This window comes from Somniosus microcephalus, unplaced genomic scaffold (genome assembly GCF_052327205.1).
Source record: "Somniosus microcephalus isolate GS21.2 unplaced genomic scaffold, FLI_Smic_1.0 unresolved_chr1, whole genome shotgun sequence".
Classification (NCBI taxonomy): domain Eukaryota; kingdom Metazoa; phylum Chordata; class Chondrichthyes; order Squaliformes; family Somniosidae; genus Somniosus; species Somniosus microcephalus.
This window is the reverse complement of record NW_028225179.1, coordinates 103582508-103595012: the sequence shown is the minus strand read 5'-3', so window position 1 is coordinate 103595012 and position 12505 is coordinate 103582508. Positions and strand designations below refer to the sequence as shown.

The window sequence follows — 12505 nt, the reverse complement described above, 5'->3', positions numbered from 1 at the left end:
AAGCTATCAAGGCAATGTGTAATGAAGACATACCTCTACAACACAAGGTGGATAACTTCTTGTTTGCCTACCGGAATGCGACACATGCGGTTACCAACCAAACTCTAGCCATGATGTTCTTCAATTGAAGACTACGATGCCGCTTGGATTTGGTTAAGCCAAACATCAGAAGAGATGTGGAGAACAGGCAGTTTCAGAATATGAATGAAAGGCCGACCAGGAGTTTTAAGATAGGTCAACCAGTTTTGGCCCGGGACTACCGCACAGAGAAATGGCAGCCAGGAACGATCTGCACACGGCAAGGACCTGTAATGTATACCGTGGACGTTGGAGAGAGCATTGTAAGACGCCACGCTGACCAGATTCTAGAGTCACTGGAAAACGTCAAATCCACACCACAATCCGATACACCTGGTGATGAAACCGAAGTACCAATTGCATCTACCTCAGAATCTGTGATATTGGAAGCAGACGAACCAAACAACGACGTTGATCCCGAATCAACTTTGCCAGAAGAACCTGATACCCCAAAGAGGCGTTATCCAGACAGAATCAGGAAGCCTCCTCAAAGACTGAATTTATAATTGCTTAACTTCAGCTAATGTATATAGCAACTGTAATTGTAAATATGTTATTTAATTATTAATCGAATGTTATGTACTATTTAGCTAAAAGGGGAGGAATTGTAGTGTATGTACTTTGAAGAAGGAACTATATTATGCAGCCCCTGTATACTGCAGTACCAGTAGTGACCACCCCTGTATATAAGCCTGTGCAGTAACTTTGTATAGTAGTTCCAGTTTTGTCTCCACTCAGTAAACACCTGTTATAACCAACTCCTGCAGTCCGTGTCTCAATTACACACGGACGTAACAGATTGGACAGGGCTTGATGGCTGGCGCAGACGCGATGGGCCGAAGGGCCTCTTTCTGTGCTTTATAACTCTATGGCTCTATGACTGTATGACCATGGAAGGGCTCACAGCCCAAATTCCAGCCCTCACCCAGATTTATATCCTCAATCCACACCCCCAGGCCCAATAATGTTGGTGCCTTTGTGTTTTATATGTTTGACATTCAAGGAAGTAAAGATTTGTCAGACAGTTTTGCCTGATGACAGTGTCCCTTTAAGAGGACAGATTGTGAAGTGAGTTTCACAATTGAGGGAAATGAAACTGAAAGTAAAGTGAGCGACAGAATAAGGAGCAGCAACTGAGATGGCCGTCAGTAAACAGGTCTTCACCCTGACTGAGGATTTAACCTGCTCCGTCTGCCTGTCTCTGTTTGTGGAGCCAGTGCGACTGGACTGTGATCACAACTTCTGTAAATCCTGTATCCAGAAGTGTTGGGAAAACCAGGAGCAGTCCGCGTGCTGCCCGGAATGTCGGGCGGTTCTTCCCGGGAGAAGCTACACCAGTAATAGGGTGTTGGCTAATCTCTCCGAGAAAGCTCGGCAGCTGGAGCTGAACCTGAAGCTGGAGAAGGGCCGGTCTCACTGTGAGGAACACGAGGAGAAGCGGAAACGGGACACGGAGAAGGAGCGGTCTCACTGTAAGGAACACGGTGAGAAGCTGGTGCTGTTCTGTGAGGAGGATGAGACTCTGATCTGTGTCAGTTGTATAGATTCTCCCGCACATTCAAACCACAGGTTCCTGCCGGTCCGGGATGCAGTGAGCCGGTACAAGGTAAAGAGACAGGGGAGGGGATGTTCCTCAACTCTCACCCTGGAGGCTGTGGTGTGGAGTGTGGGATAGAGGGAGTGGAGAGCTGGGAATCAGTTTCATTATAGTATATTTAAATAAAGTAACGACAGGGCAAGAGATTCATTACAATATTTACATTAAATAATAATAGGGAATCAGTTTCATTGCAATATTTAGATTAAATAACTAAAGGGAGCCAGTTACATTACAATATTTGTTATATATAACTGTGGGAATCATATTCCTGGCGGCTGCTCACACCATTCTCAGTATTCCCAGTGTCCTCTCACCCTATGGGAGCCAGACATTTTCTTCCCAGCCTCAGGAATCTCAGGGATTCGGTCTGTAGCTCACACTCTCGCCTTTACACACACACCCTCGCTGTTTAAAAAAAATTACTCAATATAAACTTTGTAAGAACATAATAAATAGGAGCAGGAGTAGGCCATTTGGACCTTCGAGCCTGCTCCGCCATTCAATAAGATCAGGGCTGATCTTCCACCTCATCTCCACTTTCCTGCACTATCCCCATATCCCTTGATTCCCTTAATATCCAAAAATCTAGCAATCTCTGTCTTGAATATACTCAACGACTGAGCCTTCACAGCCCTCTGGGGTAGAGAATTCCAAAGTTTCACCACCCTCTGAGTGAAGAAATTTCTCATCTTGGTCCTAAATGGCCGACCCCTTATTCTGAGACTGTGACCCCTGGTTCTAGACTCCCCAGCCAGGGGAAACATCCTCCCTGCATCTACCCTGTCAAGCCCTGTAAGAATTTTGTGTGTTTCAATGAGATCACCTTTCATTCTTCTAAACTCTAGAGAATATAGGCTTAGATCTAAGAGCGTTAAAAAAACAAGCCTGAAGGCTTCGTGTCTTAATGCGAGGAGCATTCGTAATAAGGTGGATGAATTAGCTGCGCAAATAGAGGTAAACGAATATGATATGATTGGGATTATGGAAACATGGCTCCAGGGTGGCCAAGGCTGGGAACTCAACATCCAGGGGTATTCAATATTCAGGAAAGATAGGCAGAAAGGAAAAGGAGGTGGGGTAGCATTGCTGGTTAAAGAGGGGATTAACACAATTGAAAGGAAGGATATTAGCTCTGATGATGTGGAATCTGTATGGGTAGAACTGAGAAATACCAAGGGGCAGAAAACGTTAATGGGAGTGGTATATAGACCTCCAAACAGTAATGTGGAGGTCGGGGATGACATTAAACGGGAAATTAAAGAAGCGTGCATTAAGGGCACAGCAGTTATCATGGGTGACTTTAATCTACATATAGATTGGGCTAACCAAATTAGTAACAATACTGTGGAGGAGGAATTCCTGGAGTGTATATGGGATGGTTTCCAGGACCAATATGTCGAGGAACCAACTAGAGATCAGGCCATCTTAGACTGGGTATTATGTAATGAGAAAGGATTAATTAGCAATCTTGTTGTGCGAGGCCCCTTGGGGCGGAGCAATCATAATATGATAGAATTCTTCATTAAGATGGAGAGTGAAATAGTTGACTCAGAGACTAGGGTCCTGAATTTAAATAAAGGAGACTACGATGGTATGAGGTGCGAGTTGGGTAGGATTGATTGGGGAATGTCACTCAAAGGGTTGATGGTGGATGGGCAATGGCAAACATTCAAAGATCGCTTGGATGAACTACAGAATTTTTTCATCCCAGTTTGGCATAAAAATAAAACAAAAAAGGTGACTCAACCGTGGCTAACAAGGGAAATTAGGGATAGCATAAGATCCAAGCAGAGGACATATAAATTGGCCAGAAAAAGCAGTAAACCTGAGGATTGGGAGCAGTTTAGGATCCAACAAAGGAGGACAAAGGGATTAATTAAGAGGGGGAAAATAGATTGAGAGTAAGCTTGCAGGGAACATAAAAACTGACACACAGCTTTTATAGATATGTGAAGAGAAAAAGATTATTGAAGTCAAGCGTAGGTCCCTTGCAGTCAGAATCAGGGGAATTTACAATGGGGAACAAAGAAATGGTAGACCAATTAAATACATACTTTGGTTCTGACTTCACAAAGGAGGACACAAATAACCTCCCAAAGATGTCGGGGAACATAGGTTCTAATGAAAGGGAGGAACTGATAGACAACGTACATTCCCACCTAGCTATGTATCATCGGCAAACTTGGATATATTACATTTGTTCCCCTCATCCAACTCATTGATGTAGATTGTGAATCGCTGAGGCCCAAGCACTGATCCTTGCGGCACCCCACTAGTTACAGCCTGCCAACCCGAAAATGACCCATTTATTCCGACTCTGTTTTCTGTCCTTTCACCAATCCTCAATCCATACTAATATATTACCCCCAATCACATGAGCCCTAATTCTATTTAATAACCTCTTGTGTGGCACCTTATCGAATGCCTTCTGAAAATCTAAATACACCACATCCACTGGTTCCCCCTTATCTATTCTGCGAATTGCAACCTCAAAAAACAGATTTGTCAAACACGATTTCCCTTTCATAAATCCGTGCTTAATCATATTATTATTTTCTAAGTGCCCTGTTACCACGTCCTTAATAATAGATTCTAGCATTTTCCTTATTTCTGATGTCAGGCTAACTGGTCTGTAGTTTCCCATTTTCTCTCCCTCCTTTCATAAATAGTGCGGTTACATTTGCTACCTTCCAATCCGTGGGAACCGTTCTAGAATCTATGGAATTTTGGAAAATGACAACCAATGCATCCAGTATATCTATAGCCACCTCTTTCAAAACCCCAGGATGTAGGTCATCAGGTCCAGGGGATTTATCAGCTTGCAGTCCCATTAATTTCTCCAGTACTATTTTTTTACGAATACTAATTCCTTGCAGTACCTCATTCTCGCTAGAGCCTTGGTTCTCCACTATTTCCAGGAAGTTTTTTGTGTCGTCTTCCATGAAGACAGGCACAAAGTATTTGTTTATTTTGCTGCCATTTCCTTATTCCCCATTATAAATTCTCCTGTCTCAGCCTGTAAGGGACCCACATTTATTTTCGCTAATCTTTTCCTTTTTACATACCTATAGAAGCTTTTACAGTCTGTTTTTATGTCTCGCTAGTTTACTCTCATATTCTATTTTCCCTTTCTTCATCAATTTCTTGGTCCTCCTTTGCTGAATTCTAAAATCCTCAGGCTTACTATTCTTTTTGGCAACTTTATAAGCCTCTTCCTTTGATCTAATACTGGCCTAGAAATTGGGTTTTGGCGCAGCGACGGCTTTAGCGCCGGAAGTTAGTGCCGGAGCTAAGTCGCGCTGGGCGGGCCAAAAATTCACTAGTTCTGCGCCCAAACGGCTGCTGAAAGCTGTTTGCGCCTGAAAACTGGCGCTACGCGCTGAATTGCGGCGCTATTCCGGCGCTGCGGCGCCCGCTGCGGTGCGGCAGGTTCGGGAAATGCAGGCCTCCTCCTTCCCTTAAGGAGGAGCTGCCTGCACCCGGCCGCGGCCCGCGAAAATCATTGTAAAAATGAGCCCGGCACCTCGGACAAGTGCCGGGCTTGCATCTGTCCCGGGGGGGAAGTCCGGGGAGGGAGCTGCGGCCGGCGGGAAAGCGGCCGGCCGCCGCGGGGCCTTTAATGCGCCGGCGCAAAGTCCAGTAAGGCACCTCTGCCAGAACGTTGCTTGCGGCTGCCACGGGCGAGGCGGCCGCAAGTCAATTTCGGAGTTCGGGCGGGTTACCATGGCAACCGGGATGCTGTGCACACCGATGACGTCATCGGTGCCGGCGCAGCGCTAACGGCCTAACGCCGATTTAGGGACCCACTCAATTTCCAAACTGGCCATAACTCCGGCGCTAGGCCCTCTAGCGCCTCAAAAGTGGCGCTAAGCCTACCGAATTTCTAGGCCACTATCTTTAACTTCTCTTGTTAGCCACGGCTAGACCACTTTTCCTGTGGGGGTTTTTGTGCCTTGAAGAAATGTATATTTGTTGTAAATGATGTATTAATTCATTAAATGCTAGCCACTGCTTGTCTACCATCATCATTTTTAATGTAGTTTCCCAATCTACTGTAGCTAACTCACTCCTCATACCTACGTAGTTTGCTTTGTTTAGATTTAAGACCCTAGTTTCAGATTTAACTGAATCACTTTCAAACTCAATATTAAATACTATCATATTATGGTCACTCTTCCCTAAAGGCCCCTTTACTACAAGATTATTAATTAACCCTTTCTCATTGCACAATAATAGATCTAAAATAGCCTGTTCCCTAGTTAGTTTCTCAATATACTGATCTAGAAAACTAACTTGCATACATACCATGAATTTATCCTCTACACTATTACTGCAAATTTGATTTGCCCAGTCTAAATGTAGATTAAAGTCCCCCCTGATCACTGTATTACCCTTGTTACATGCACCTCTAATTTCCTTTTTTTATTATTCATTCATGGGATCTGGGCGTCGCTGGCAAGGCCAGCATTTATTGCCCATCACTAATTGCGAAGGTGGTGGTGAGTCACCTTCTTGAACCGTCGATTTATACTCTGCCCTACGTTACAACTACTGCTTGGGGGCCGATAACCAATTCCCACCAATGTTTTCTGCCCCTTGCTGTTTCTTAGCTCCACTCAAACTGATTCTACTTCTTCATTGTCAGAGCTAAGATCCTTTCTCTCTACTGTCTTTATCCCATCCTTCATTATCAGGGCTACCCCTCCTCCTTTTCCATTTTGCCTATCTCTTCTAAAAGTTAAGTATCCTGGACTATTTAGTTCCCAACCTTGGCCACTTTGCAGCCATGTCTCCATTATGGCTATTAGCTCAAACCTGTTCATTTCTATCTGCGCTATTAATTCATCTATTTTGTTGCAAATGCTTCGCGCATTCAGATATAGTGCCTTTAGCTTTGACTTATTTCTATTTTTCCTTGATGTCACCTTAGTCACTGATGCCTTATTACCTTTGTTACTCTCTCTGTCCCTTCCTGACCAACTCTGCTTATTTTTACCCCAAACTCTATTCTGCGCTAGAGCCTTGAGATTTCTCTCACTGCTTTTACATTTACTTTTTCCTGAATCCTTCCCCTTATTAATTTAAAGCCCTAGTCTACTGCCTTTGTTATTCAGGACACTGGTCCCAGCCGGTTTCAGTGGAGCCTGTCGCAATGGAGCAGCTCCCTCTTTCCCCAATATTGGTGCCAGTGTCCCATCAACTGAAACCCCTTCCTCCCACACCACTCTTTGAGCCTCGCATTTAAACCTCTGATCTGTTTGCCCCTATGCCAATTTGTGCATGGCTCAGGTAACAATCCAGAGATTGTTACCTTTTGAGGTTCTGCTTTTTAATTTGGATCCTAGCTCTTCAAACTCCCTCAGCAGAACCTCATTCCTAGTTCTACCTATGTCATTGGTTCCTACGTGGACCACGGCAACTGGATCCTCCCCCTCCCACTCCAAGTTCTTCTCCAGCCGCGAGGAGATGTCTTTAACCCTGGCACCGGGCAGGCAACACAACCTTTGGAACTCTTGATCACGGCTGCAGAGAAGAGTATCTATCCCCCTGACTATACTGTCCCCTAACACAAGTACATTCTGTTTCACTCCCCCCACTTGAATGGCCTCCTGCACCATGGTGCCATGGTCAGCTTGCTCATCCATTCTGCAGGCTTTTCCCTCGTCCACACAGGCAGCAAGAACCTCATACCTGTTGGACAAGGGCGAAGACTGTGGCTCATGCAGCACTGCACTTGGGGTTCCCTTACCTGCCTGAGTTGCAGTCACACCCTCTTGTCCCTGACCACTAAACAGACCCGTACCACTACCTAACCAAAGGGGTGTTACGGCCTCGTGGATCAAAGTGTCCAGTAACTCTCCCCATCCCTGATGCCCCGAAATGTCCTCACCTCAGACTCCAGCTCAAAAACTCTGAGCTGAAGTTCCTCAAGATGCAGGCACTTACTGCAAACGTGGTTGTCCGGGATCACAATGCTCTCCACAAACCACCGCATGCTGCAGTTGCGGCACACCACCTGCACTGCCATCCCTATATGATCTTGTTTTATTTAATTAAATTTGTATTTAGGTAACTTAGTTTACAGTGTAGTTTCTTGACTACTTACTTGATCTAGATTAAGTTGAGGGTACTGAAATTAAATAACTACCTGTGTCACAAAACACTACAAGTAGTGCAGACAAAAAGCAGCAACTCCGAATTCCCACTCTTTCCAAATTCCCAAATAAAACACTCTGTTCAAGTCCACTCGGTTTAATCCCGCTCTGTGCAGACCTTAATAAAGCTTCTGAAATTTCTCCTCTTGCTGTTCTTCAATTCATTTGAAAAAATAGCTGAGCAGAAACTGCTCGAGCTGCAGAAAAATATTCCATCCATTGACCTGACTGAGCGGTATTGATGCTCGCTGTGAAATTGGGTTCACTGCGCTTGCGTTCAGTGAACAGAATCAAAGCTCCCGGCAAAACTATCAACTCCAAGCCCAGGCTTTTTGGAGAAGCTGAGGCCTTCAAATAAAACTTTAATGAAGGCATTTAATGATTAAAAAAAGAGAAGTAAATGGAAAGATTTAATTATGTTATTGTGAACTAAGTTTTTTAATTTTTTTTAACCTAATTTTGGAAATTAGAAATTTCAGTTACTGAGGGGAAAATTGCAGCTGAACATTTTTTCAGAAAGCATTTTGAGTGAATTGCGGGGAATAAGATAACCAGCACCATGTGGGGCTTTAACATGAAGCCGTGCCAGGCCACTGTTTAGATTAACATTGGAAGTCCTACTAAAGTGTCATTAAGTGGCTGTTCAGAGTCCCGGCAGTAAGTTTGGACATTTTAAACATTGGAATTCCCACAGGAACTGTTTCTCTAGCAGTTTTCATGGACTGTGTGACCCACATTAGTGTTTATATTGTGTATTAAATTACTTGTGTCTGGTTAAAAGCCTGAACAGCTGTCCCCACAGTTTGGGAATAAACAGCAGACATTGCAATGGGTTATGGTGAGATCTGATTCAATTTTTAGGACCAGCTGAAATCGGCCTTGGATTCCATGGAGGATGAAAAGAAAAGGAAAAGTGAATTAAAAGGGCAGCAGGAGGGGAAGATTTCAGAACTGGGTGTGAGTATTACTGCTGTTACCTTTAAACACTGCCACCCTTTAACAACCCGCTGCTTAAATGTTCTCTCTCACCATCTTAGCAACTCACAGGATCCCTGGAGCAAGACATCTCCGCACAATTTGCCAAAATCCATCGATATCTTGAAGACAAAGAGAAACATTTAATCGACAAGCTGAAGAGACAAAAGGAGGAAGATCTGCGACCAATGGAGAAGAACTTGGAAAGAATTGAAGAGGAACTGACCTCACTTGAGGAGAACAGACTGAACCTTTGTGTAGACATCGAGCAGCAAGACAGTATCTCATTTCTCAAGGTGACCCTTTATAACCCAATTCCCAAGTTGTTGGTGTAAGTTTAAACTACACTTTATAATAGGGCTCAAACCCAATCACAACAATGCACAATGTGTGGTATAACTGAGGACAAACGGGTATCAGTCAGGATTGAGCTCCGTGTATCGAGGAGACTGTCACACACTGTCAGGACATCACACTGGCTGCAGTATAACTGGAACCAGAGTGAAGGCAACTTATTAAGCCTTCTGCTGGTCCCTTTATGTTTTCAGTGTTAGTAAAGAGCTGAGAGGGCAGTCCACTCTTCGCTAAAACTAAACACTTCTCTGACTCTAACAACTCGACCAATATCTTTAAATAGAGGTGCACAGATTTTGGTTCCCCCGAGTTTGACTGTGGTGTGCAGTCGGCAGTATAACTCAGAGCTGTGTTTACAGATGTTACCGGGGTTATACATCATTACTACTGGAAATCCCTCTGTGTTTCCCGGCACCTGGTTCTGAATGAGGGAGAGATATTGATCTTGCCCTATCACTCTAACCGTTGCACTGTTATTACAAGCCAAGCAGTGCATACTAACATCGGGCAATATATCATCAATCGACTCACCATCGAAATATCTCCTATAGGTTACAGAAGTTTCTTTGTTCAGGTTAAAGGTTATCTCTTCTCAGATTTCTTCCTTTCTCACCTGTGACAGGCTGAGGGTCAGTCCCATGGGTACTGGCCATGAGAGCAGTGACATGTTGGGGTTCAGTCCCATGGGTGCTGATCCTGAGAGCAGTGACATGTTGGGGTTCAGTCCCATGGGTGCGGGCCCTGAGAGCAGTGACATGTTGGGCTTCAGTCCCATGGGTGCTGGCCCTGAAAGCAGTGACATGTTGGGCTTCAGTCCCATGGGTGCTGGCCCTGAGAGCAGTGACATGTTGGGCTTCAGTCCCATGGGTGCTGGCCCTGAAAGCAGTGACATGTTGGGCTTCAGTCCCATGGGTGCGGGCCCTGAGAGCAGTGACATGTTGGGCTTCAGTCCCATGGGTGCTGGCCCTGAAAGCAGTGACATGTTGAGCTTCAGTCCCATGGGTGCTGGCCCTGAAAGCAGTGACATGTTGGGGTTCAGTCCCATGGGTGCTGGCCCTGAAAGCAGTGACATGTTGGGCTTCAGTCCCATGGGTGCTGGCCCTGAAAGCAGTGACATGTTGGGCTTCAGTCCCATGGGTGCTGGCCCTGAGAGCAGTGACATGTTGGGCTTCAGTCCCATGGGTGCTGGCCCTGAAAGCAGTGACATGTTGGGGTTCAGTCCCATGGGTGCTAGCCCTGAGAGCAGTGACATGTTGGGGTTCAGTCCCATGGGTGCTAGCCCTGAGAGCAGTGACATGTTGGGCTTCAGTCTGATGTAAGACCCCAAAGTGCGGACCAAATGATATAAAAGGTCGACATCACTGGCTTGTTGAAAGAAAGACAGACCACTAATTGAAGTCAAAACGGTTCACTCAGGCCTGAGGAGAGCCTTCAGATCATGTCTGAATCCAACTCCAACAAGCCTCTCAAAGTCCACACAGTTATACAAAAATTAAGGCCCTGCCCTAGAGGCGGGGATAAGCTTATTAGCATATACAGAGTTATAGTTAAATTGTAATTATAAAACCGTGACATTTCATCCTTCCAGCCGCTTACAAATCCCACATTTCGTTATCAGTTGGTCCCGTCACCTCTTGTGACCATGGGCCTCATCTTAATTACTTTACAACCATCTATTTGCCCGTGGTCAGATGGTTCGGTCTGCTAAGTGTTTTCTTAAGATAGCAGTTCTTTTCAAAGCGGGCAATCCACAGACTTTCTGTCTTACTCTTGGGTCACTTCTGCAAAGCAAAAACACTTTAGTTAATCCTCAGTATACTTTGAAGAATAGAACCCTGTTGTGCTTTAGACTAAACAGATTCTTAAGTGCATAGGTGTCGACTCGCTTGGCCGAACATACCTATCTCTCTCAATCTTTCCAGGAGTTGTTCTGGCAGTTTTAATCTCTCAGCGTTTGAAGCCCCTTAATCATGTTTAAACTTAGCTGGGTTTATACAATTTTACAGACCTCTATTGTTCAACTCCGAGCATGAATTAACCCATTCCCTCCACCTTGTATATTGATGTTGCAAGTGAATCCTGGTTTGTCTTGCCCTGTTATCCAATTTTAATACCTTACTTCAAGTCCCATGGGTGCTGGCCCTGAAAGCAGCGTCATGTTGGGGTTCAGTCCCATGGGTGCTGGCCCTGAGAGCAGTGACATGTTGTGGTTCAGTCCCATGAGTGTTGACCCTGAGAGCAGTGACATGTTGGGGTTCAGTCCCATGGATGCTAGCCCTGATAGCAGTGACATGTTGGGGTTCAGTCCCATGGGTACTGGCCCTGAGAGCAGTGACATGTTGGGGTTCAGTCCCATGGGTACTGGCCCTGAGAGCAGTGACATGTTGCGGTTCAGTCCCATGAGCGTTGACCCTGATAGCAGTGACATGTTGGGGTTCAGTCCCATGGCTGCTGGCCCTGAGAGCAGTGACATGTTGGGGTTCAGTCCCATGGCTGCTGGCCCTGAGAGCAGTGACATGTTGGGGTTCAGTCCCATGGCTGCTGGCCCTGAGAGCAGTGACATGTTGGGGTTCAGTCCCATGGCTGCTGGCCCTGAGAGCAGTGACATGTTGGGGTTCAGTCCCATGGGTACTGGCCCTGAGAGCAGTGACATGTTGGAAAGGATCAGTGAACCTTCAAATTCTTCAGCAGCAGAGGAAACCCTGTCGAGTGTATTCTGGGGGTAACTGACGTGGTTTCACATCACTGGAGCCCGTCAGTGAAAACTCCACCCAGATCCCTTCACATTTTACTAAAACCACTGATTATACATCATTAAACTGTACAATTTAAACAGTTCCGTATATTTATTAAAATGTTTCTGATTCTCTCCTGCAGGAACTGAAAAGATTGAAAGAAAGGTGAGTATCCAATCCAAACCCACACACGGGGACACTGTGACCACAGTTTGTATCCTGCAGTGAGTGACTGAATCAATCCCATTCAAACAGGTACCTGGAGAAAGGTGAGGAAGGTGAAGATGCAGAGAGAGGTGAAGATGAAGAAGATAACAATGAAATCCGAGATTCAGAGGAAGATGAAGTCAAAGAAGAAAGTGAATGCTCAGAGGAAGGCGAAGATGAAGAGATCCTGGTGCCTGCAAGTCTGAAATACACAGTGTTTCGAGGCCCGTTACTCTATGCAGTGTGGAAGGAAATGAAACAGATCATCTCTACAGGTAAGAAACTTCACAGCTTTGTGTCCACTTTCTGTAGTGTCCTGCTCTCTTCACCCTCTCCTGAAGGTGCTGCCTGTTGCTGGGTACAGATCACTGGGGCAGCAGCTCTGGGGCCTCACTCAAGGA

At 45.4% G+C, this 12505-nt stretch overlaps 1 protein-coding gene across 3 annotated transcripts in view; it reads left to right on the top strand.

Moving 5' to 3' along the window:
• The first annotated feature begins 1173 nt into the window (after positions 1–1173).
• The window catches only part of LOC147095675 (zinc-binding protein A33-like), a 21276-nt gene continuing 9944 nt past the window's right edge, over positions 1174–12505 (top strand). The window contains exons 1-6 of one of the 3 annotated variants that reach the window (XM_085974718.1): positions 1195–1684; positions 8695–8790; positions 8871–9104; positions 12040–12062; positions 12172–12256; positions 12289–12379. In XM_085974718.1, the coding sequence (XP_085830844.1) occupies positions 1217–1684; positions 8695–8790; positions 8871–9104; positions 12040–12062; positions 12172–12256; positions 12289–12379 (997 nt within the window). In that variant the 5' untranslated portion in view covers positions 1195–1216. Of the gene's footprint in view, positions 1685–8694; positions 8791–8870; positions 9105–12039; positions 12063–12152; positions 12380–12505 lie in introns of all 3 variants that reach the window. The other 2 variants (XM_085974717.1, XM_085974716.1) reach the window with 2 other exon arrangements.